The 24,706-nt window shown below is 44.0% G+C and overlaps 1 protein-coding gene across 1 annotated transcript in view; it reads left to right on the top strand.

Moving 5' to 3' along the window:
• LOC146190555 (kelch-like protein 10) overlaps positions 1 to 19,041 on the top strand; it is a 50,000-nt gene extending 30,959 nt beyond the window's left edge. Inside the window, exons 9-13 of the mRNA XM_084600194.1 lie at positions 4,031 to 4,209; positions 5,055 to 5,174; positions 11,617 to 11,788; positions 12,743 to 12,756; positions 18,953 to 19,041. Of these exons, the coding sequence (XP_084456320.1) occupies positions 4,031 to 4,209; positions 5,055 to 5,174; positions 11,617 to 11,788; positions 12,743 to 12,756; positions 18,953 to 19,041 (574 nt within the window). The remainder of the gene's footprint in view (positions 1 to 4,030; positions 4,210 to 5,054; positions 5,175 to 11,616; positions 11,789 to 12,742; positions 12,757 to 18,952) is intronic.
• Positions 19,042 to 24,706: the final 5,665 nt, after the last annotated feature.

Here is a 24,706-nt window from a genome sequence, read left to right as displayed (position 1 = left end):
AGCCGAATGTCAATCCCAGCAGAAAAAAGACCGCTTCTACCGATATGCAATCAGTTTTATCCTTCGATGCGTGTAGCTACTCTATCCCACGATGATGGCTGATCCGGCTTGCTAGTGCTCAGTTGAGATAATAGGAACCCTAATATTTGGATACAGACAGGCATGGGCCAGCGCTCGTCCGCGTGAGTTGCGCTTCTGTCCGCATTCAAATATTGGTGCTCTTGTGAAGTGAGCAATATTTCAATTGCTTCTCCTGTCTTATCTACCCACTTAACCTTCTTTTCATACCGATTGCTTCCACTTTGCCGTAGATTCGTTATTTTACCTCCCCTGCTCATGGTTATGTGCGCTCCACAATATAACATCTTCAAGATCACTTCTTTGAGTTCAGTTAGCCAAGCAACCTACGCTGCTTTTCTCGGCCATATCATTTTCTTTCCGACACATAAAGTTAACGTTTCATCTCATGCTCGCTACGCTGTCCACGATCTGATTTCAAGTGCTTTCCTTGGCCCCCGTATTCTGGCCTCATGCTTCCCCAACAGAATACAGTGGTTGTATATACTCTTCTTTCATTCTGCAAAGACCGCATGTTGTAATTTATTTATTTATTTTTATTTTTTTATTTTATTTATTTTACCCTCAAATCATGTGCTATGACAGAGAAGAGTAGTTTACAATGTAATCAAAAACTGTATGAACTCAATGCAGACAGGTCAGTCATCAGCATATGCAATGTTAGCTAATGCGGATGGAAAGTGGTGAATGTCTTCAATGCTGGCAATCGGTCCAGGAAGGTGACTGCATTCCTTGGAGGTTCGGTGATTGTAGTCGCTGCTTGTATTAGTCCTGAACGCTGCAGTTGTGATGAGATATGCGAGGGTGTAAAATGAGTAAAATGAGTGCGAAGCACGGGACAGGTAGAAAAGGTTTTATGCAGTAGGCAAATACGTAAAAAATTTCTACAAGAAGCCAATGGTGGTAGGATCAACATGCGTTTCGTGGACGGTGGAAGGACTCTTTCTGAACTAGTTCGACAGCTTTCCGACCTGGTGACAGTTTCCAAGTTGGGAGGCGGTGTACCAAATACTACTACAATAATTAGGCGAAATTAACAGCTTGTACGCATGATTCTGAAGCTTATGTGTATGTGTGGTTCGGGCAAGAAAACGGATGCAGAAATCTGCCAAACGATATTTTAAAGGCCTGCAAAGCCACAGTTGTCCTCAATGAAAGTGATATAGTACGCTATCGAACTTTGAAATATATACGTCAAAAGGTTTACTACAAAGACTGTTCTAGCAACAAAACAATGCAAAGTGTATTTACTCGCATAATGATCGCACTTTTTTTTTTTTTTGCCGCAAACAAGTTGCAGGTCAGACATCTTAGAACATATATCTCGATTACAACCAAAAATAAAAGCTGAGTAAGGCTTACCTTCGCAATAAACACGCACATTAAGCATCACATGGAGTGCACAATGCCCTTTTTTTTTTTTTCGTCAGTACTCTAATCAAAGTCTGAATCCTCGCCATCCTCGCTTTCACTGCTGCACGACTCATCGGAAACGGCAGTGTCGTCACTGGGAGCATCTTCACAATCCCACAGGAAGTCATCTTCCGTTCCATCCAAAGCGTTAGATATGCCTGTCTTCTTAAAACTATTAGCCACTACCTCGTCGGGAATACTGCTCCACGCTTCTGTGATCCACGAGCACAGCATCTCCACGGATGGCCTTCTAATCTTTCCGCTCGGCGTCAAATCATGCTGGCCCATCGCCATCCACTCAGCATAAAGTCGTCGAACGTTGTCCTTGAACGGTTTGTTCAAAGACACGTCGAGAGGCTGCAGCAGCGAAGTCAGGCCGCCAGGAATGACTGCAATGTCCGTGCGCAGCTCTTTCAGCTTGGCACGCACGCTGTCCACAAGGTGACCCCTAAAACTGTCCAAAACCAGAAGCGAGGGAAGCAGAAATGCTCTTCTTCCCCAAACAGTCTTGATCCTGTCGATCATCAGGTCTGCAGTCATCCACTCTTTCATCTGTGCACGTATATGGATGCCACGGGGAAAGTTTCCCTTCGGAATAGTCTTCCGTTTGAAGATCACGTATGGTGGCAGCTTCCGCCGTCGGCCGTCACAGCAAGCATGACTGTGCATCGCTGTTTTTCTGCGCCAGACGTCTTCACGAGGACGCTCCGAGCACCCTTCTCGTTCACAGTTGTATTCCGGGGCATGTCGAACGTCAGTGGAGTTTGATCGGCGTTTCCAATTTGCGACATGAGGTAACCGCATTTTTCGCGAAGCCTAGTGATGAAGTGATGGAAGTCTATCTCTTTGCTTTCATACGCGGCTGGGAGCCGCTGGCACAACGACGTCCGCCGCCTCAGGGAAAGTCCATTCCGTCGCATAAAGCGAGTCGTCCAACCGGAGCTAGCGCGGAAATACTTTGCGGCGACTCCCAGCTTCCTGGCAGTTGTGCGCGCCTGCGTCTGTATCATTTCTAATGACACTGCACAACCATCCTTGCGCAGGTCCCTCACGTATTCTAGGACCGCCTCCTCAACACGAGGGAACGCCCGTTTTGGGTCCACGGAAAGCCCGCCGTGTCTTGTTCGTAGCCATCAGCTTCTCGCGCTGCTTCTTCCAATAGCGTATCCTCATTTCGTCCACGCCGAAATGCCTACCAGCAGCGCGGTTGCCATTCTCCAGTGCATAGTCGACAGCCTTGAGCTTGAACGCGGCGGTGTAACTGGCATATGGCGTAAACTCGCACAAAAACACAAAGCACGATACGACGCTGCCGAATTGCAAAATGGCGAACGCCGCAAAGCATGGAATCATGGGAACTCCAACGTTACTAGACTAGGTTGGGAACTCGTCGGAATGCATTCGCTGCGGGATGACTGCAGATCAACCACCAGGCGGCTCCATGTTCGGGGTGCGATCATTACGCGGGGGGGGGGGGGGGGGGGGGGGGCTCAAAATTCAGGGGTGCGATCATTATGCGATTAAATACGGCATTAAATACGGTACTTCTGTCTTAATATAGTCTCTGACAACAGTTTCTGCACAATATATATGGCTGTACTGCATCTCTCTAAATCTTCCAACAGCAATCAGTCTGACTCTCCAGCAAAATGAATCATTATATAGCTGTTATCCAGAGCATGTTTGCAAGCATTTTTCAGTCGATTGTATTAGGAAGAGTTGGGGGCAAGCATTAATAGATGATCCCTTTTTCGTGTTTGGAGTATATGCTGTCTGCGTATGTGCCATAATACCAAACATAACCAACAATAAGGAAGAACATCGCGTAAAGGACCAGCCAGAGACAAGCAAACACCACAGGCAGGGCGGCCTCTGCCCTGTCGTTTCCGTGGTATTGTTACTTACTATATCACTCGATAAGCCGGTATGTAATACTGGAGCTTTTTCTAAACTTCGGTCTGGGGCTGTATATAAACAAGAGTTAACAAGGATAAGCGTTTGCAAAATGGTAGTTTCTGTCCTGTCGTTTCCGCAGCGTTGTTCCTTACAACACTACTCTACAAAAGGGCTGCAGTCAGCTCTTTTATAAAGCACTGCGTTTAATATGCAGTATCCAACACAGATAACGTAATGTGGATTATGCAATGGTCGACTGAGGTATTGAAGTGTATTTCTAGCGTTGGAAAGCGCATACGTCTAAAGGCAGACGACAGGGAGTCATTTGGACGAAGCGGACTGAAAATATGGTGTTAGGATGATCCCATTTGGCTCCGAGCAAGACACATTCCAGATAAATTTGAGAGAACTGTGAACAGCAATGAACGCAACGGAACTGCTTCAGGTAAATAGCCCCGTGTAAGCCTGTGTAGCGTACAGCGCATAGCCGAGATGGCGCCGCATACACACGTGGCTTCTGTTTTGGCATGCGTTTTTGAGAGCTCCGGTCTACGTCTGTAATGACCGGGTCTATTACTTATAAGCGTTATAGGCGCGTGCATTAAAAGCTTCCCAACTGTCTGCTTATTTTCTCTCGGCTCAGTGTTGGCGGATTTACGGGGCGGGAAGTGCTGGACACGGTCGAGTCCTACGACCCCTCCTCAGACGCATGGACCAGGGTTCTGACAATGTCCACACCTCGCAGCGGACTCAAGATCGTCGCGCACAAGGACATCATTTACGTGATGGGTGGTTACAACGGGGTCACGCGTCTATCCTCAAGTACGTTTTCCACTTTTTTAACTATGGACTATTTTCTACCTCCTTGAAATAATATGACCACATTTTTGGATATCAACAGGATGAAACGTAGTGGCCGTGGTAGAAGCAATTTTGATACACCGATGAAAAGAAAATAAAAAACGTATTGGTCTACGCAGCAGTCAATTATGTTAACTCAAAAATGCTTTGGGTTAGTAAAATGTGAGGGAGTGAAGATGCAGGTGCTTCAATAAATTAATAGTGCATGGAAAAACTCGCATAACACGTCACTGCAGCTAAGAAACTTTTCATTTTTCAATAGGGGACTCTGAATAATCGTCAGAATGATACTTCATATACAGGAAAAGCGTCATTCACTTCTTTTTAATAGCGTGTACTTGACCTTCCTTCCTTGTAGTCTCGAAGGGCCTATACATATTTCTGCTACATTTATTTCATCCTAATCGTTCCCGCCTTCGAGCGACAACGGTTGCAATTAAAACCAGATATTGGTATCTGCCTTTTCAACGCATTTTTGTCTTCGTTGTGCACGTCACACATGGCAGCTCATCAATCAAAACATATTCGTCTATACCAGGTGGGAATTCTATACTTGGGGCGTCACGAGGGACGTAGCTGCCGTTGTACCAATCAATGACTGCCACGTCAAAAAAGGTCAGAATGGTGCCACATACTCGAGATGAAAGTAATTTACTGCTTCCTGCATAACTTATAATTTGCCTTCCTTCCTCTTCACCTCGCGGGGCATCAGCAGATATTTACTAACTTGCCTGTTGCCAGCAGTAATTGCAGTTACAACCAAATACTTTTTTTTTTTTAACATGCATCCATGCTTCCCTTTCCAGTGGAGCAGATCGACACGAGGAGGCTTCGCACTTCCGAGCTTCCTCCCATGAGCCAAGCGCGCAGCAACTTCTCCGCTGTCGTTCTCGAAGGATTCATCTACTCCATTGGAGGATTCAGCGGTATGTAATACAGGCACACTGCACGCCCATCGCACAGGCGCTCGAGTATGCACAGAAGGCGTAGTGTTGGTCAGTAGGTCTCATTGTATTCCGTGGATAGCCGTAGCCCTCGATAAAGCCTATGTGGACATCACAAGGCAATTGTAGCGGTACAAATGGCAGAAAGGAGCATGTTTTGATAATGCTCCGTCTCCCCAGTATTCAATATTTCAAGATTTTCACTTTGTTTTGCCGCTCATTACTAATAAAGAGATATCAGGTGTTATTTTAGTATTGACTGTTCTATAAAAACATTTGCCGTGCGGCTCATCAGCTGTTCCAGCTTTCCAACAAGACATGTATGTATAATTAGACTTTTAATTTTTTTTTCGCACATATTCCATACCAACTAGTTCCTCTTCCGCGAGTGACAGATACTGGGCCTTTCCTTTGCAGTAAACCACCTAACTTGCTCTCAGTTTCGATGGAGGCGAAATGAAGAGGCGTCCTTGGGCTGTGCGATGTTGGTTGAAATTACTACGGAGCCCTGCACAACGGCACCCCTTTCGATCTTTCCGCTTTCACTCCCATCTCCTCCATTCCTTTACGGCGCGATTAAGGTTGTGGGACAGACACTGCGCCTTATTCTTTTCTGCGAACCAATTACTATTGCGAAAGCAATACTGCTGGCACTTTTTGGCCGTCGGTGGAGGTCGTTCCTTCGCTACCACGTGACAGCGTGACGTCACGACCAGAGGAGAGCAGGGGCCCATGCAACGCCGTATTTAAATATGAACAAAGAGAACATAGATAAACTAGACAGGATACTGAGGAAATGTGCCAAGAGGGCTCTGGGACTTCCCATATCCACATCAACGGAACGTCTTGAGAAAATGGGTATCCACAACAGATGGGCCGAGCTAGCTGAGGGAGTTAGAATAGCTCAGCTGGAGCAACTTAGCCAATCTGAAACAGGAAGAAAAATACTAGAATAGATATACATCCAACCGGGATACACTGCTCATAAGACAGTGGATATCCCGGAAAAGATAAGAGCCAGGATACGCGTCCCGCCTATGCCAAAAAATATGCACCCCGAATATAACAAAGAGAGGCGCGGGCATAGAGCCAGAGCCTACGAGAAAAGAATGGGAGAACAACCAGCAGAACAAGTGGCCTACGTAGATGCTGCATGTAGACGGCAAGGAGCAGCCGTATCCGCCGTAGTCGACGGAACAGGAGCACCTGTAGTATCGGCTTCAAGCCGCACGAGAGACGCCAACGCGGCGGAGGAATTGGCAGTAGCGCTCGCTTGTGTCGGTACCAAGGCTAAATTAATACTATGCGATAGCAAAAATGCGGTCAGAAGAAGCTAAACGAGTCCTCGAATCGAGGCCGCTTGAGCGCAACGTGGAAATTATATGGATACCAGCACATGAATCCATCGCATGGAATGAGACTGCTCACGAGTTTGCCCGAGCTCTCTATCACCGGGCGGCTGCCGAGCAGCCCTCTTGCATGGATATAAAATATAGCCTAATCTCGTATAAAGAGGTTACAGAGCACTATAAACTAAGCAGAAGGGTCTATCCGCCGCCAGACCGTTCCCTCGGAAACGGGGAGGCAATTGCATGGAGCAGACTACAAGGGGGCAACATATTAGTCCCTTTTGGGTATATGCAACAATTTCAAAAGATCAAAAGGATCTACATTGCATAACATGTGGGAGATGGCGCACTCTAGATCATATTATTTGGGAATGTAACAACAGCCCAGGAGCTAAAGAAAATATAGATAGAGACGCCTGGGATACCCTGCTGCGAAGCGAGGACCCCGCTCAGCTGCAGCAAGCCATCCGCCTGGCGGCTGAGGCCGTGAAGCAACAATGCATATTCACCAGACCTTAGTTCGCGAGGCTCCTGAGTAAGGCTCCATCAGGCCTGCGTGCCGGGGAGTCCGAAACGGAGCTTCTTCTCGGTGGAAATAAAGGTTTTCAACAACAACAGGGGCTCCAACTCGTCTCTTCGGCCGTAGTCGTTCCTTCGCTCGGCGCGGCGGCTACCACGTGACGGCCTCCTTGGCCCGCCGCGTAAGGGCGCTCGCCAGGAGGGGACAAACGGGGCGCCGCCGGCGCTCTCCGCTTATAATAGTCATGTCTGAGGAGTTGTACAAGGTGTCGCTGGTGCTGCGCGCAAACGCCGGCGCAGTTGGCGCAGTGACGAGGAGACAGATGAAGCAAGGCAAGAGCGGTTGGCTAAGCAATGCGCCTATGCCGCAGAATGGCGAGCCCGGCGGCGTTCTGCAAGTTCAGTGAGCGAGATTAGTTTCATGGACTCTCTGAATGCCGAAGAATCGTCTATGAGTAGTGCAGAGCGATATATTTACCACAGAAGAAAGCGCCGTGTAGAAGAGCCACCGGACCGGAGAGAAGAACGGCTTGCTAAAAGAAGAAAGACATATGCAGAGAAGAAGCAGAACGTTGTGGTGAACCGAGGCGGCGACATAATGGCTCAACGACTGGATGGATGGATGGACTAAACTTTAATGTCCAACAGATAAGGTGATCTACCCACCCCCCGACAAGCAGGTCAAGGGGCGGGTGCCGCCGCCTCAGAGGCAGGCCGGGAGGTCTTGGGTCCCAGCAGCCTCTTCAGCCAGTTGGACGAGTAGGAGCTGGAGCTCAGGGTCCGAGCTGCGCAGCAGGGTCTCCCAGGCGTCTCTACAGCCTATATTGTTCGTCCTCCTGGGAGAATACGGGCATTCCCATATTATGTGGTCGAGGGTCCCTCTCGCCCCACAAAGATTGCACTTGTCACTCCTAGCCTAAGGGAACATGTGGTTCGCCATAACCGGGTGCGGATATGTATAAGTTTGCAGTCGCCTCCACGCCACTGCTTGTCTGCTGTTTAATTTCGAGTCTGGTGGGGGTACCAGTCTACGATCCAATCTGTAGTGCTGCGTGATCTCCCCATATTTTAGCAAGCGCTCTCCGCTTCCTCGGTCATCAAGTGGCCCTGTAGCTGCTCGGCGGTAGAGATCTCGAGCCAGCTTGTGGGCCGCCTCGTTGCCGGGGACGGCTTCGTGCGCAGGAGTCCAAATTATTTGAATTTTCCTATCCAACTTTTTCTGGCCTAGGATTCTGGCTGCTAAGGGCGAGATCCTGCCCTTGCTAAAATTTTGTATGGCAGTTTTGCTGTCACTGATGACAAACTTCGCTTCCGTTCCGACGCAAGCTAACGCGGTCGCAGTTTCCTCGGCTATTTCTATGCTCCGCCCGCGCAAAGTGGCAGCTGTCACGGGATTGCTCCGGCCGCTGACGACCGTTGCTACCGTGAAACTGCCACCACCTCCCGCCGCGTCTACATAGGCCACTTCATGTTCCGAAATTTCGCCGAATCTAATTTCTAATGCTTCGGCTCGTTTTTTCCTCCTGTCTTTGTTATATTCCGGGTGCATGTTTTTTGGCAGCGGGGGAATCACCAAATTTTGTCTGACTTCTCTAGCTACCTCCACCTTGACCGTGGGACCCCTATCCGGATTTATTCCAACTTTCGTCAAAATGACTCTTCCTGTCTTCGTGGTGCTAAGTCTCTCAATTTGAGAGGTTCGCACCGCTTCCGCAAGTTCTGCCCATGTGTTGTGTACCCCTAGAGCCATCACTCTTTCTGTGGATGTGCATATGGGCAGTCCCAGCGCCCTTTTTACGCATTTTCTCATTAGTGACTCAATTTTTTCTTTTTCCACCGCTTTCAAATCTAGATACGGCGTTGCGCAGCTCACTCGGCTGAAGATGTAGGCCTGTATCAGTTTCATCAATTTTTTTTCCTTTAACCCTCGGCCTCTGTTGGCCACCCGCCTAATTAGGCTCAGGGTCTGCATCGCGTGATTCTCCAGCCTCTTGATGGTCTCGCCATTATGTCCGTGTGACTGGAGAATCAAGCCCAAGATTCTGATTTGCTCGACTATTGGTACCTCGTTACCCGCCACTTTAATTTTGATCTCCGACGGTGCCTTGCACCTTAAGTGCTTCGGATTGTATATAAACAATTCTGATTTCTGCGGCGAGCACGAGGCCTCTCTCTGCCGCGTAATTGACTATAATGTCGGTGGCGGCTTGGAGCAGGTTTTCGACGCACGAATCACTTCCCCGGTTGACCCAAAGGGTGATATCATCCGCATATATACTAAATTTTAATCCTTCGAGCTTTGCCAATTGCTCGGGGAGTTCCCTCATAGCCACGTTGAAGAGTAGGGGGGACAGCACTGATCCCTGGGGCGTACCCTTACTCCCTAGCTAGAACAAAAGATGAGAGTCGGCGAGTTTGAGTCTGCTACGCGTGAGTTTGAGAAACGCTTCACGAACAATCCGTTTTTAGCTTCGGGGCGTTCGTTGGCCATGTTTGGCGGTAAGTAGCCTCGCTGATTAAAGAACATGAGGCGCCCGTATCGACTTCGAATTTTAGCGGCCTTCCCTACCAAGATTCACTACTTTACGGACCACCAAAGCGTGTTCATTGGAATAAACAAACAATAGAGTAAATCCTTTAGTTGCACAAAAGGCGAAGCCATGCCAAACCACCAGCAGAGCCAAACACAGCCAGGGAGGTATTGCTTTCGCAATCACTCAGGCTTAACAAAGCTAAGCCACAGCTAATTTTATTGTTATTGGGTCTAATTAATTACACAATAAAACCATATCAACCATTTTGTCACTTGCACACCATTCCTTGACGCTCTTTTCTATAGTACCATTTTTTTTTTTTCGATATACTAAATAGCTCCTCTTTTACAGCTTTTACATGCATACCTTTCCTTGACAATCTATTCTATGGTACCATCTTTTTTTGGCTGCGTCCTTTTAAAGGACGTGTTTCACTGCATGGCCCAGAATGATCTTGCGGTATGGAAAATTCATTAGCTCAAGAAGAGTAGTGCCCTAGAAGAAAGAACCTGTTCGCGCTAGTTCAAATTGATTCGTGTGGAAAGAAGGATTTCAACTCAAGAGAAAATGATCCCAGACGGAATACAGTCGGGTTAGAGAATTTTTATTTTATGGGTATGACGTTATTGGCTTCCACCTGCGGCTCCTGTTAAGACATGTTAGCGTATATATGTGGCCGTTATGTGACAGTGTTGTGTCGTAAGCTACCACGTTAACTGCATGACCACTTCGCTTGACCATGCTGCACGAGCGTGCTTTCGGGGCCTACGCGTAGCGTGTCTGACTCAGAAACAAAGGCTGCCGGTTGCTTAAACTGCAATTTCATTCTAATTGGAAGAACGGTCTGATGACGTCATCCAACACACCTGCTAATCAGTGTCATGCACGGTGTGCCATGCCATGTCATCTGCCAACTGCCACCTGCCAGAAGCATGCCCATTGTTTCTAGCTTGCAACACCGACAATACTAATTATTATTATTATTATTATTATTATTATTATTATTATTATTATTATTATTATTATTATTATTATTATTATTATTATTATTATTATTATTATTATTATTATTATTATTATTATGGGTTTACAGGAAGGGAAAGATGCAGTATATGCCCCGTAAGGGAGGGAAGGAAGATGGGAATGAAAGTGGAAAGAGAGAAAGAGGAGCTGTAGTGGAGGGCTCCGGAGTAATTTCGACCACCTGGGGATGTTTTAACGTGCACGGACATCTCACAGCACATGGACGCAGAACGATGGTTTTAGCGCTATCCCATTAGGATCTTGTGGTGAATGCTAGAAAGCGACTAGGAATGTTTTTTCTTACGGCCATAGGGCATGTTTAATGATGGAAACACTTTAAGCTTCATGTTTTTGATTATGACAACTTCGTTAGATTCATCCCAATGCCTATCAGACTCTTTGCCGGATTTGCCAAAATAAACATAGGCTTTCAATCGTAGCCACGCCGCGGTGGTGCAGTGGTTAATATGCCCCACTTCTGTGCTGGAGTACCCGGGTTCGATCCCGACCGTCGGCGGCTGCGTTTCGATGGAAGCGAAACGAAGAGGCGTCCGTGTGCTGTGCGTTGTCAGAGCACGTTAATCACCATGTGGTCGAAATTATCCCGTAACCCTCCACTTTCTGCTTTCACTCCCACCTTCCTTCAGTATTTTTTAGTGGCTTCAACACCTAAGTTATCCACCTTAGAAAGACAAAGAGATAATGGTTCATACATTATATGTGACACCTACTTCAGTGCTATTCCAGAGCTCGGGTGAAGTGATGGAACACATAGGCCATTTTTCCCGAGACAAATGAAACGCGAAAAGGAGCGTTCTAGTACGCTATCCTCTTTTGACCGGCAAGAAGGACATAATTTAACGCTAATTTCAGTTAATTATTTCGATCGATTTCGAGCTTATAAAGCACTCATAAAAGGCTCAGAAGGAGTGGTAGAGGAAGCATTAATTAATTACTCTAACCTTCAAGCATTTAACTCCGACTTTCTCGCACCACCAGGACTGACAACCGTGTCCGTGGTCGAGAGGTACGACATCGCAGGTCGCAAATGGTATCCGGTTCAACCAATTAGCACGAACTGCAGCGCCTCGGCAGCCTGCATTTTTTACGACGTGCCCAATCCCGGTGAGTTACTTTATCTTGATCTTTTTGTTTTAGCACGAAAGCTTTCGTGTGCATTTGCACAGCACTCTAGCGCGCAAATGCAACTTTTTTGCATCAAATAAACAAAAAAAATAATATTGTACAGACGTTAAATTTTGCTTCCTAAACAAATTCAAAATGGAGAACAATTTTTCTGGCTACTGTCCTTGTGAACCTTGCTTAACCCGATGGGTGACTTTAACATGAGACCCATTGCACAGAGCTGGAATTAGTAGCGGGTGAAGTTTTCAAGAATTACACTTCAAAATTGAGCGGTGGAGCTTTCTCCCCGAATATTTTAACATACTGCTGCGCATATGTTGATAGATATGCTCTTAAGTTTTCCTGAGCTCGCAGGGAGTAGGAAACTATACCGTAGGAAACCAATGCGTTGCATTTTTGAAAATTTTTGTCAGACAACTGTGGAATATTGAGAGATGTTATGTATATGTATACTATCAGAACGTAGCGAAATCCGCACAGCAATGTATGACTTAGTATATAAGAGAAATGCGCAACAACTTAGACAGGACACAGGAAGAAACACATACAACAGTTCTTCCTGTGTCCTGTATAAGTTGTTGCGCATTTCTCTTATATACTATGCAGAACCAACTAGCCCGACAACACGCTCTTCTCAATGTATGACTGTCGAGAAATTATAAAAAGTGGACAATGATTGACATGACTGCCTGCCTGTCAAATTGCGTTGACATGTTCGAAGCCGACAAGCATTAAAAGAGAAGAAGAATCCCACTTGGCATATATCTATCATAAATAAGGGGAGACAATGCGCAAAATTGTGTACTTGTTTCAATGCTCCTTTCCTTTGTAAAGTAACCTTATTTTTGCTGCGCCGGAGAAGAGTGCGTGTATCTCAAATAACTCCTTGTAATATGGGAGCCATTTTCGGTTCGAACCACGGGCTATGCAGAGCGAACCTTTGTTGCCATATTACTGCGCTTGTGCTATTACTTTATAGATATTGTTATGCCGGTGAGTCCTTACTGAAAACTACTCTCTTTTGAGAAATTCCCTTAATCATTAGATAACTTCTACTTACGACAGTTCATATGGTCTTCACGAGATCCCAAGCACGCGCAAGTTCAGGATTCTGAACAGCCTTTAATTTCGGGGCAATTGTGGCATATTTTAACATACTGCTGTGTATATGTTGATAGGAGGGTCCTAAGCGATGCAAGACAAAATTTGCCATGAATTCTGGGCACTCAGCTAGTAGTCAATCCCGCCGTAGGAAAGCAATGCGCTTCTTTTTTGACAATAATTGTCAGGCAAGTGCGGAAATTGAGACATGCTTTTAAGCGTTAGCTTATACAGCTCGTTCGATCGAAAGGCTGTCGACATCCCAGTAGTAGTCGTAGTAGGTACCGCGTGTCGAAAATAATTGGGGGCTGCGTAAAAGAATTCGTATAATGGTATTTTGTGGTTTTCGTGATTGATGACTGGCCGTTGTGTGATAGGCGATGATGAGTGAAATCATGAGTGATTATTTGAATTAAAGAAATGAAAAATAAAAAACGGTGTTCAAAACTGTGAAAATGCTCAAAATTAAAAACCACTGCATCATTTGCTAACTATGAAAATTTTGTGTGTGCATATTATCAATTAATTAATCAAATTATAATTTTGATAATTTTGAATAATTATAATTTTGAATAATATGTTCATATGTATCAATACGCTCAGAATAAAGAGCCAATATTTTAATATGCCAAATAAATAATTTAGTCTTTAATGGATCAATTATTTGAACTAATTGAAAAAAAATGAAACATTGGAAAATGGGTGTTCAAAAGTTAGAAAGTGCTCAGAACGAAAATTCAATTTTGGATAACGCTGACTAAAAATTAGAACGTGTAATTGATCAGTGAATTAAGATATTGTAAAAAATGAAAAATGCATTCGGAGGTGTCAAACTGCTCACATTGAAAAAGCAATGTTTGGTTTATAGTTTTTTTTTTTATTAATTGGTTCGCAGGAAAGGAAAGGCGCAGTATCTGTTACACTTGTCCTGTGAGTTTTTGTGCATAAAACAAAATATAAAGAAAAAGTTTAAGCCCAAAAAGGAAAAACACGTCGTCCGTGAGTGTGAAACACTATCGTGTTTGTGACATATCCCTTAAGACGCGGGATATGAACATCATATAAATAAAATGGTCTAATTGTTCAATGGATAGCAAAATTTTGCTTCTGAAATTTGTCCTGTACTCTTAGAAAATACGAAACTTCCGATGCGTAGCAAAATTTTATTTCTGAAATTTATGCCGCTATCACAAGTAATTAATGCTTGCATATAAATTTAATGGTGTGAGTTTTTAAATAATTGTGAGATACTTTTTGAGCATACGACATTTTGCGTTTGAAATTTGTCCTGCGCTGGGTCAATGTTCCCAGTATGCGCCATAAATAAAGGACCAGTGCTGATCTTGATATAAAGTAATTGCAAAAAAAAAAATCGAGCTACGCTCAAGCTTCACCTTGAGAGTAGTCTGGAAGCGCCTGTAACACCATCTTCAAATCCCTATGCCAAACTAGCCTCCAACTTCGCTTTAAGATGAATGCTAAATGTGTAGCGAAGTGTTATAACGCCACTTGACCACCACATTGAACGCTGCACAAAGTATGTTTCCGTCACAATTTCGATATGAAGCCGGCATGTATTTTCTCCGACCCCGGGTTTTTCTCAATTTGGAGTACGATGACACCGACGGCGATGGCTTTTCGACTGGACGAGCTACATAAGAATTAATTTTTGCGGGCCAAGAAGGGAAAAAAGAGAATATCTGCGAATATGTTCATTTTTATCGTGATGCTATACAGTATACGAATAAATTACGTTCAAAAATGTCCAAACTTTCTGCATATCCTTAAATATAATGCCACATTCCTTGAAATCAACTTTTATTTACTCCACTTTCATGAGCACAATCAGTACATGAGTGGACGATATTGCAAATATTTCCTGTATTTAAGAGCGGATATCGCCTAATATAGCAAATTGTCGTAAAAATATTTAGCATGCTGTCCTTGGTGAGATGATTGCGATCATGGAGTTTTACCAATCGTTCAGAACTGATAGCACAGCTAGCACTAGTGATTCACCTTTTAGTCTTCTCTCCAAACTGGTGCTATATTTTTTAACTCTTCTTCAAAATGAAAACGATTGACTTGCTTTCCACATTTATCGCTAGATTGTCACGTACTTGACATAGCGGATTCTGTATTTAAGCACTATGAACAGATCTGAATCACTCTTCCATTGCCGTCTATGGTACTACAACAAGGCAGTATATATATATATATATATATATATAGTACCTCCATCGTTTTCAAAAAGGCTATAAGGTGCATCACTGGTGCTACCTGCGTTATCGATATTGAACCAATGCTTCAACTTCATGATTGCAACCATCTCACCAAGAACAACATACTAAACCCGCAGCCCGTTTGGTTTCTTTGTCATCCTTAATTGGTTTGGTTTGGCTTATGGGATGCAACATCCCAAAGTGACTCAAGCTATGAGAGACGCCGTAGGCTCCGGAAATTTGGACCACGTCCTCACACTGGGGTTCTTTAACGTGCACTGACATCGCACAGCCGCGGCCGGGATTCGGTCCCGCATCTTTGGGCACAGTAGTCAAACACCCTAACCACTGCACCACCGCGGCGGGTTATATTATATTATATATATATATATATATATATATATATATATATATATAATATAACCCGCCGCGGTGGTGCGTAGCATATATAGATAGATATATCTATTAATATATAATAATAATAATAACAATAATAATATATATAGATAGATAGATAGATATATATATATAGATATGCATATAGATATATATAGATATCCTTTGAAAGAGCAATGTTTTGACTGTTGAGGCCCTTGCCATAGAAATTGGCTCATTCACCTTATTACAATAAGATAGATAGATAGATAGATAGATAGATAGATAGATAGATAGATAGATAGATAGATAGATAGATAGATAGATAGATAGATAGATAGATAGATAGATAGATAGATGATAGATAGATAGATAGATAGATGATAGATAGATAGATAGATAGATAGATGATAGATAGATAGATGATAGATAGATAGATAGATAGATAGATAGATAGATAGATAGATAGATAGATAGATAGATAGATAGATAGATAGATAGATAGATAGATAGATAAATAGATAGATAGATATAGATAGAGATAGATATAGATAGATAGAGATAGATATAGATAGAGATAGATATAGATAGAGATAGATATAGATAGATAGAGATAGATATAGATAGAGATAGATATAGATAGATAGAGATAGATAGATAGAGATAGATATAGATAGATAGATAGATATAGATAGATAGATATAGATAGATATATCTATAGATAGATATAGATAGATATAGATAGATATATCTATATCTATAGATAGATATAGATAGATAGATAGATATAGATAGATATAGATAGATAGATAGATATAGATAGATATAGATAGATATAGATAGATATAGATAGATAGATAGATATAGATAGATATAGATAGATAGATAGATAGATATAGATAGATAGATAGATAGATATAGATAGATATAGATAGATAGATATAGATAGATAGATATAGATAGATAGATATAGATAGATAGATATAGATAGATATAGATAGATAGATATAGATAGATAGATATAGATAGATAGATAGATAGATAAATAGATAGATATAGATAGATAGATAAATAGATAGATATAGATAGATAGATAGATATAGATAGATAGATAGATATAGATAGATAGATAAATAGATAGATATAGATAGATATAGATAGATAGATAGATATAGATAGATATAGATAGATAGATATAGATAGATAGATAGATAGATAGATAGATAGATAGATAGATATAGATAGATATAGATAGATAGATATAGATAGATAGATATAGATAGATAGATATAGATAGATAGATATAGATAGATATAGATAGATAGATATAGATATAGATAGATATAGATAGATAGATAGATATAGATAGATAGATATAGATAGATAGATAGATATAGATAGATATAGATAGATATAGATAGATATAGATAGATATAGATAGATATAGATAGATAGAGATAGATAGATATAGATAGATAGATTTAGATAGATAGATATAGATAGATAGATATAGATAGATAGATAGATAGATAGATAGATATAGATAGATAGATAGATAGATAGATATAGATAGATAGATAGATATAGATAGATAAATAGATAGATAGATAAATAGATAGATAGATAAATAGATAGATATAGATAGATATAGATAGATATAGATATAGATAGATCTATCTATCTATCTATATCTATCTATCTATCTATCTATATCTATATATATATATATATAGATATGCATATATATGCATATATATATATATATATATATATATATATATATATATGTATATATATATATATATATATATATATATATATATATATATATATATATATATAGATATCCTTTGAAAGAGCAATGTTTTGACTGTTGAGGCCCTTGCCATAGAAATTGGCTCATTCACCTTATTAGAATAAGTGGTCCAGGCGAAACACGGTAGAGAAATTTCACTACTAAAGTTTGTCCTGTACTAACAAACGGGTAATTACGACTGCTCTGTTTGGGATGCGCAATTTTATGAAGCGCATCTCAAATGGATGGAGGATCTGCAAAAATATTAATTGTTACGATACAGCTTCACAATATGTGAAATTGTTTTTTTCAAAAACTCTTTCCTGGAATTTACGGGTATGTATTGGTTGTAACTTTATACCATACACTTGCATAATACACTTTATTTGTCTATTTATTTATTTATACTTATAATACATTTATGCACTCGCGTAAGTGACATGCCGACCTAAGGTATAAGGGATTTCGAAAACATGAAGTGGTCTAGTTTATATATATTTCTCATCGGCAAGGGTCTCCTCCCTCGTCGCACAAAATTGTGATACCGCCACGATGCAATCAAGAGATACTAGTCCTTTTTTTTTCCCCTACTCGCACCTCGCCTCAGTATAGAAAAACGCCTTCCAAAGAACCTTTCGCAATTGCTAATATTTATCATTCTAAATGTCTAGTCGTTTTTACCACTCTTTTGACCCTCTGTAGCGCAGTAGCTACAGCGTATTAAGTAAAAAAAAAAAAATTGGGCGCATGGCTAGCTTTCGAGTCGCAGAGTAGGGAGTAGGCGGAACCCTCGAAAATAATTGGTCTTTGTTGGAAGAACAGCTGAGCTCCCTACTCTCTCCTCTCTATTCCCCTACTCCTCACCCCCGCTTCGAACAATACTCTTCCCCTACTCCGTACCCCTGCTCCGAACAATACTCACCCTGAAGATATATTCAGAACTGGTGCAGGGTCGTCAGTTACAGGTCATTAGATGGTTCAAAATGAAATGCGGCCCGAAGGCTTTACTTGAAAAACATCACTGCGCTTTAAGCGCCTATTTCAGCTTCATTTGTAAAGATATGGTGCACTTTCAGTAGCTAGACATACGCGCAGGCCATAGGCGTGATTCCGTTTGCTCAACGGTAGGGTCCACTTAGCAGCATCAATTCATGGCAAAAAGCAGAAACTTCATGAAAGCGAATAAGAGCACCAATTAAAACGCCCTCCTCCTATCTCTATTGTGGCGCAATGGATTAGCGCAACATTTTTGAACGCCGAAGACAATGGTTTGCATCTCATTTCTGATATTTTCACATTTTATTGACATTTTACAACAAGCATCTCAGCCGCATTCCCTGGCTTTTGAATATAAGTAGCCGTAAAACCAGGGATGAACACAACCCGGAGGCAACATCGTATGTTACGGTGCGGCAACAATTACACAATGCAATTAACTGCGCCGAAATCATCAAATACTTTTCATGGATATGTTTACCTTTAAGTAGCGTTCAGAAAATGACACACGACCAGAGAGGAGAAAGAAGCAGTTGTTGGACCTTCCCGTTGAGAGAACGGAATTACACAGTGTGCTGCTCGTGATTGCAAAGTCGAACAATCGCTAGCAGCACCCTACAAAATTAACTCAGCAGTTAGTGGCAAAAACATTAAATATGCAGGTTTACTGCTTCATACTAAAACATTTCTGTTTGTACAGAAGGAATGGGCGTCACCATTGTCCGGGGTGGCTTTCCTGTGGTGGTCCAAGCCCATCCAGTCTGGATATGTGTCCTGCTTCCAGGCTGACCGCCTGAGAAGGGCAGACGTGGAAACGAGCGAGATTCACGAGAGATTCGCTCCTGCTTCGTAACGTTTTTCCTATGTGTGACGCTATGCGTGGCAGTGTATTTGTTGTCTTAGTGCACTCGTATTTTGGCTCACTCACTTCTGGAGAGTGTGCTAACTCATGTTTACTAATCATTATACCATCTATTCCAACTTTTTCTGTGCTACGGCATTGCTGTGAGTGCTGAGTATGCTGAAAGGTGCTATACTCTCTGACAACATTTTGTGGCTCTACAGCAGGCGAGGGAAGGTGACAGGCTTTTATCCCCCATTCCATAGAGACTGGGTTACCTCCTCAAACTCCACGCTTCATCCCACCGCACTTGTATTCCCAATAAACACCACTGCATTGTGAGAAATAAGTGTCTCCTTCCCTTTCATGCCTAGCTCCTCTGCAGAGCCAGAGAAAGCTGTCCGCGAGTATAGCGCTACAATGTACAGCTATAATCAATACAAAAGGGAACACGGGAGCGCTTGGCGTTTCCGCTTTGCAAAGCGCTGCCACTAATACAAGAAGAGAATTGGTAGAACCAAGCGTATGCTCGAAAAGAGCAGCCGTCCAAGCTTACTTTGGATGCGTCTTTACCACTGATTCTTATTACCTATCGTTGACAGCGCATTTGAAAGCACGGAGGCCACGCGCTTCCATGTTCCCTTTCATTTTGCTTTTAGCTGTACATCGAGGTAAAGGTTACGCATCTGCCCGATCACATTTGAAAGGTCCTGTAACTTTTTAACAGCATGCAGTACAGTTCTTATGTATCCAAGGACGAAGAATAATACAGATAATAGCTTGTTGCATTAATGACGCTATAAGCTCCTCGTTCCTTATGACATAGCTACTATGTTGATCTCACTAACACACTAACCACACGCATGTTTGACGATGGCATGGTCCTTAGTTTCACTTCGCTTCTTGTCTATGCTATTTTAATGGATCTTAATTTCCAATCTATTTCATTCTCTCTTTCTGCAGAGATGTGGCTGTGACCGGGCGACCACTTTTTTTTTAAGGCCGCAGTGTTTTGGTGTTCGCGCCCTATCGTCTTGCTGCTTTACCCTCCAGGCTACCCGCAACCGAGATGCAAGAAATGGAATAGGACACGCTGTTCCATTTCAATCATTTCTGGACCGGTTCTCACGCCCATCGCTTTCGAAGACGATTCAGAAAAGATCTCGGCTGCTACGTCTATTAGAGAATAAAAGAAAAATAATTCTGTGGACACGACAGGAGATTCTGCTTTATTCAGGTCTACGAACAGACATGGCTCTGAACTCGAAAGCCATGCCGGCTGCTGACCTGATTAGCAAACCAACGCTTAGTCTGAAGTGTAACTCAAGTTCTTGTATAGCCGTGCTGTGAAATTGTATAGCTGCATGCTAGCTTAGCAATTTTTGTTTGTCCTGGAAAATGGGAGGAGAGTGGGGGCACAATACGAATACTTGTCTGCAGAAGACCTGCGTAAAGCGTACTCAGCTTTGTCCCTGTGAGATTTATTCGTCGGAGGCGAGAGCAGAGGCCGGTACATCTGTACGAACAGTATAATTGTTCATCAGTCTCATCGCCTACCATCGTTTCCACGCGCTTCGAAATGCTGCTTCTTTCTATTCTTCCTTTTCGCAGTCTTGGACGCTTTTATCGCTTAGGCATCGCCCGGTCAGTAAAACGGATTTCGCGCCGTCACGCGACAAGAGCCGCGCGTCCAGATATCTACATCAGACGAGCCACTCTCGTTGCAGAAGGCCTCGTTCATCCATCCCACGCTTGAGAGCAGTATAATAATGAAGCACAGTGACAACCGCCCTGTCACGTGGTATTTTTTATATTTCGCGGGCTTTCTTTGGAGTGCGGAAAAAGGGAGCACGTGAGGTTAAGTTTCACGAACGCGGTTTTTGGCGTTGTTTTTCCCGAGATGGGAGGCGTCGTACTAGGGGTCATCCCTACTTTACGTTTCGGTGGTGGAGAGTCATTCAGTGATTGATCCTCTGGGGAAGAAGAGGAAGGTGTATTGTGGGTCACTGTCGAGGAAGTTTTGTTTTATGATTCTATTGTAGAAAATTTCTGTGTCAGTTGTTTAAGGCGGTTTAGTTGCCAACAAATTTCTACGAAACTTGGACGATGTGTTAATTACAGCACTTAAAAATTTCATCAGTTAATGTTGGGTGGAAGGCCGAATTCCTGCAGCATGGAAGCATGCGAAGGTAACGTCCATACCTAAGCTGGGCAAACGGCTAGCCCTTGAAAACCTCAGGCCCGTCTTTTAACATCATGTATAGGAAACCTAATGGAGCATATGTTAGCCTCAATCGCCTCCACACCTATGTCGAAGATCGCCATCTCCTACCGCCCACAATGTTGGGCTCCCGTTCTAGACTCTCAGCACAAGATGTCATGCTGTAACTTTCCCACCACATGATACAGCTGCCCATTGGTTACAAGCGTCCCCCGGCCTGGCGCCCGGCTCTCACAGGGGTGTGCTCTTGGAAGAGGCTCCGCAAACCCCGCTGCGCTCCTTCTGGGGCAAAATAGTTTCGAACATTCAGCCTGCAAAGGTGGTTCGAGTTACCGTGTTTCACGGGGTTCAAAACTGAAAACGAGTCGTGTCCTGCACACGCGAAAACTCAGAAAATGCCTTGTTTCAAGTGCGAAACGCTTTAAGCCAGCGTGTCGAAAGACGTAAAGGTTCACTGTCACTGATGAAGTTCACTTCATCAGTGACAGTGCCGAGTGGTTTGGGCGCCCGTCTCGACTGCGGGAGGTGGCCAGTTCGAAACCCACCGCCGGACACCCACCGGTAAAATGGGTACAAGCGTCCCCCGGCCCGGCGCCCGGCTCTCTCAGGGGTGTGCGTTTGGAAGAGGCTCTGCTAACCCTGCTGTGCTCCTTAGAGGGCTTAAAGTTTCGAACAACTAATGACCTGCAAAGGTCTGGTTCTCACAGGTCGGGTAGGGCAGCAGTCGCAAGGGGCTCCAGGACAAAAAAAAAAAGGGCCACATAATGGGCTGTTGCCGCGCAAGGCGGACTTATTGTTGTCCGATGGCGGAACGAATCACTGCCACATCGGCGCAACTATTTGGGCCGTGACCCCTTTTCCCAAGCATTTCACCCCAGAAGAGCCGAGCACCAGGCCGGGGGAAAGCTTGTACCCATTTAAAAACCGGTGGGTAACCGGCGGCACCAGGGATCGAACCCGGTACCTCCCGAATGCGAGGCGGATGCTCTACCACAAGGCCACCGCTTCGGTTTTGTTTTTTTAGGACTGCTGCAGCTGAGGCTCTAAGGGAGCACTTCAGGTGAGGGTCAAAGGAAGTACCTTTGCAAGACAAACAGAACCACCTTTGCAGGCTGCGAGGTTCGAAACTGGGTTTGGGCCCACTGCGGAGGAGGGGCGCGCAGCGGGGTTTACGGAGCTTCTCCCAAACGCACACCCCTGTAAAAGCCGAGCACCAGGCCGGGGGACGCTTGTACCCATTTTTACCGGTGGGTGTCCGGCGGTGGGTTTCGAACTGACCACCTCCCGCAGCCGAGACGGGCGCTCTAACCACTAGGCCACGGCTTTGATGCTTTGATAGGTCTAGGATAGCTTTGATGCTATCCTAGACCTAGGATAGCATCAAAGCTATCCTAGGTCTAGACTAGGCATTCGATAATGTAGCATATGTAACTATACTTAACAATCTCCACGCAATAAACCCCGGTCCGAGGACCTTCAACTGCGTAAAGGATTTTCTCAGCTGTCGAACAGCCGAACTAAAGTTTGGAACCCTCAAATCTGACACTATATCACTTGGCAGCCGCGGCACCCCACAAGGGTCCGTGCTGTCACCCTTCTTCTTCAACTTGTTCCTCTTACCACTCCCGAACGAACACAACCGTATACTCAATCTGTCCCATACGTTATACGCCGACGACATAACGCTGTGGGTCACATCAGGAAATGACACAGAAATAGAAGATATCCTACAACTAGCAGTGGACACCGTTACCGAATGCGTATAAGGGGCATGTCTATCCTGCTCCCCAACAAATTTAGAACTTCTGCTCATGCGTGGTAAACAATGGCACAGGAACAATACCAAAATCCGGGAGCACGTTAAGGGGCAACTTATACAGGAGGTGTCCGTCATACGGGCTCTTGGAATTTACATTCAGAATAACGGCTGAAACACAGAGTCCCTGCTGTGGCTGTAGGAAGAAGGAAAGGAAAATGCACGGGCCTGCTATTGGCTCTCTAGCTGAGCGCCACCTCCGCTGCCTAGTGCGGACAGAAGAGAGAAAGTAGAGAAGAAAAAGAGGGTTACAGAAAGACGCGCACCCCTCAATTGCCTCAAGGCTAGTGTCTCTCAGACAGTGCGTCTCATATGTCGAATCGCTAACCGGTATTCGGGTATAAAGGATCACTGACCTCGTCCACCTGGTCCAGGCCTTTGTCATTAGGAAAATTACCTACACGCTACCATACCTCAAATTAACGTAGCAGAAACACAATGTGTTGATTGCCTGATCAGAGGGGCGTTCAATTCCGCACTTGGTCTCCCCATAAATACCTCCACGGAGCGCTTCAGTGCCCTCGAAGTCCACAACAGTCTTAACGAGTTAGTAGAGGCCCACCTCACCTCTCAATACGAACGGCTAACCCACACCGACCGTACTATTTATCTCTGACGCCTTCTCAATCGGTTACCCTGCGACAGGGCAGGGCAAATGGTCACTTCCAATGAGCCTGCGAACTCACTTGAAAATCCTACCTCTCCCGGAGAATATGCACCCTGAACTTAATTCAGACAGGAGTTCAGTTCAGTCGTTCAGTCGTGTCCGACTCTTCGTGACCCTATGGACCATTTCACGCCACGCTTTCCGGTCTCTCACTATCTTCCTAACATCACATAACTTCATCTGCAGTGCCTCGAGGATGCCATCTAACCATTGTGTTCACTGCCTACCCCTCCTCCGGCGACCGTCAACCTTTCCCAACATCAAACCTTTCTCCAGCGACTCCTCTCTTCTCATCAGATGACCAAAGTAGCTGAGCTTTAACTTTAGAATTTGACCCTCCAATGAGCAGTCAGGGTTTATGGTCGACAATATCGATTGATTTAATCTTCTGGCAGTCCAAAGAACTCTCAAGAGCCTTCGCCAGCACCACAATTCAAACGCGTCAATTCTTCGGCACTCAGCCTTTTTCACAGTCCAACTCTCGCATCCATACATCACAACTGGAAAGACCATAGCACGAGTTATACGGATCTTGGTTGGCAGACTAATGTCTCTGCTCTTTACTAGGCGGTCAAGGCTAACCATTGCTCTCTTTCCCAGAAGCAGGCGTCTCCTAATTTCATGGCTGCAGTCTCCTTCCGAGGTAATCTTGGAGCCCAAGAAGAGAAAATCTGTCACAGCTTCCACTTTTTGTCCATTGATGCTCCAGGACTTGATAGGGCAAGACGCCATGATCTTTGTCTTTTTAATGTTCAGTTTAAGCCCAAACTTCTCACTCTTTTCTTGTACGCGCACCAGAAGTCTCTTGAGTTCCACTTCACTTTCTGCCATTAAAGTGGTATCATCCGCATATCTAAGGTTGTTGATACGTTTTCCAGCAATCTTCACTCCAGCTGAAAACTCGTCCAG

The sequence above is a fragment of the Amblyomma maculatum genome, chromosome 4 (genome assembly GCF_055883805.1).
Source record: "Amblyomma maculatum isolate TAMU_Amacu chromosome 4, ASM5588380v1, whole genome shotgun sequence".
NCBI lineage: Eukaryota > Metazoa > Arthropoda > Arachnida > Ixodida > Ixodidae > Amblyomma > Amblyomma maculatum.
This window is presented reverse-complemented; position numbering and strand designations above follow the sequence as displayed.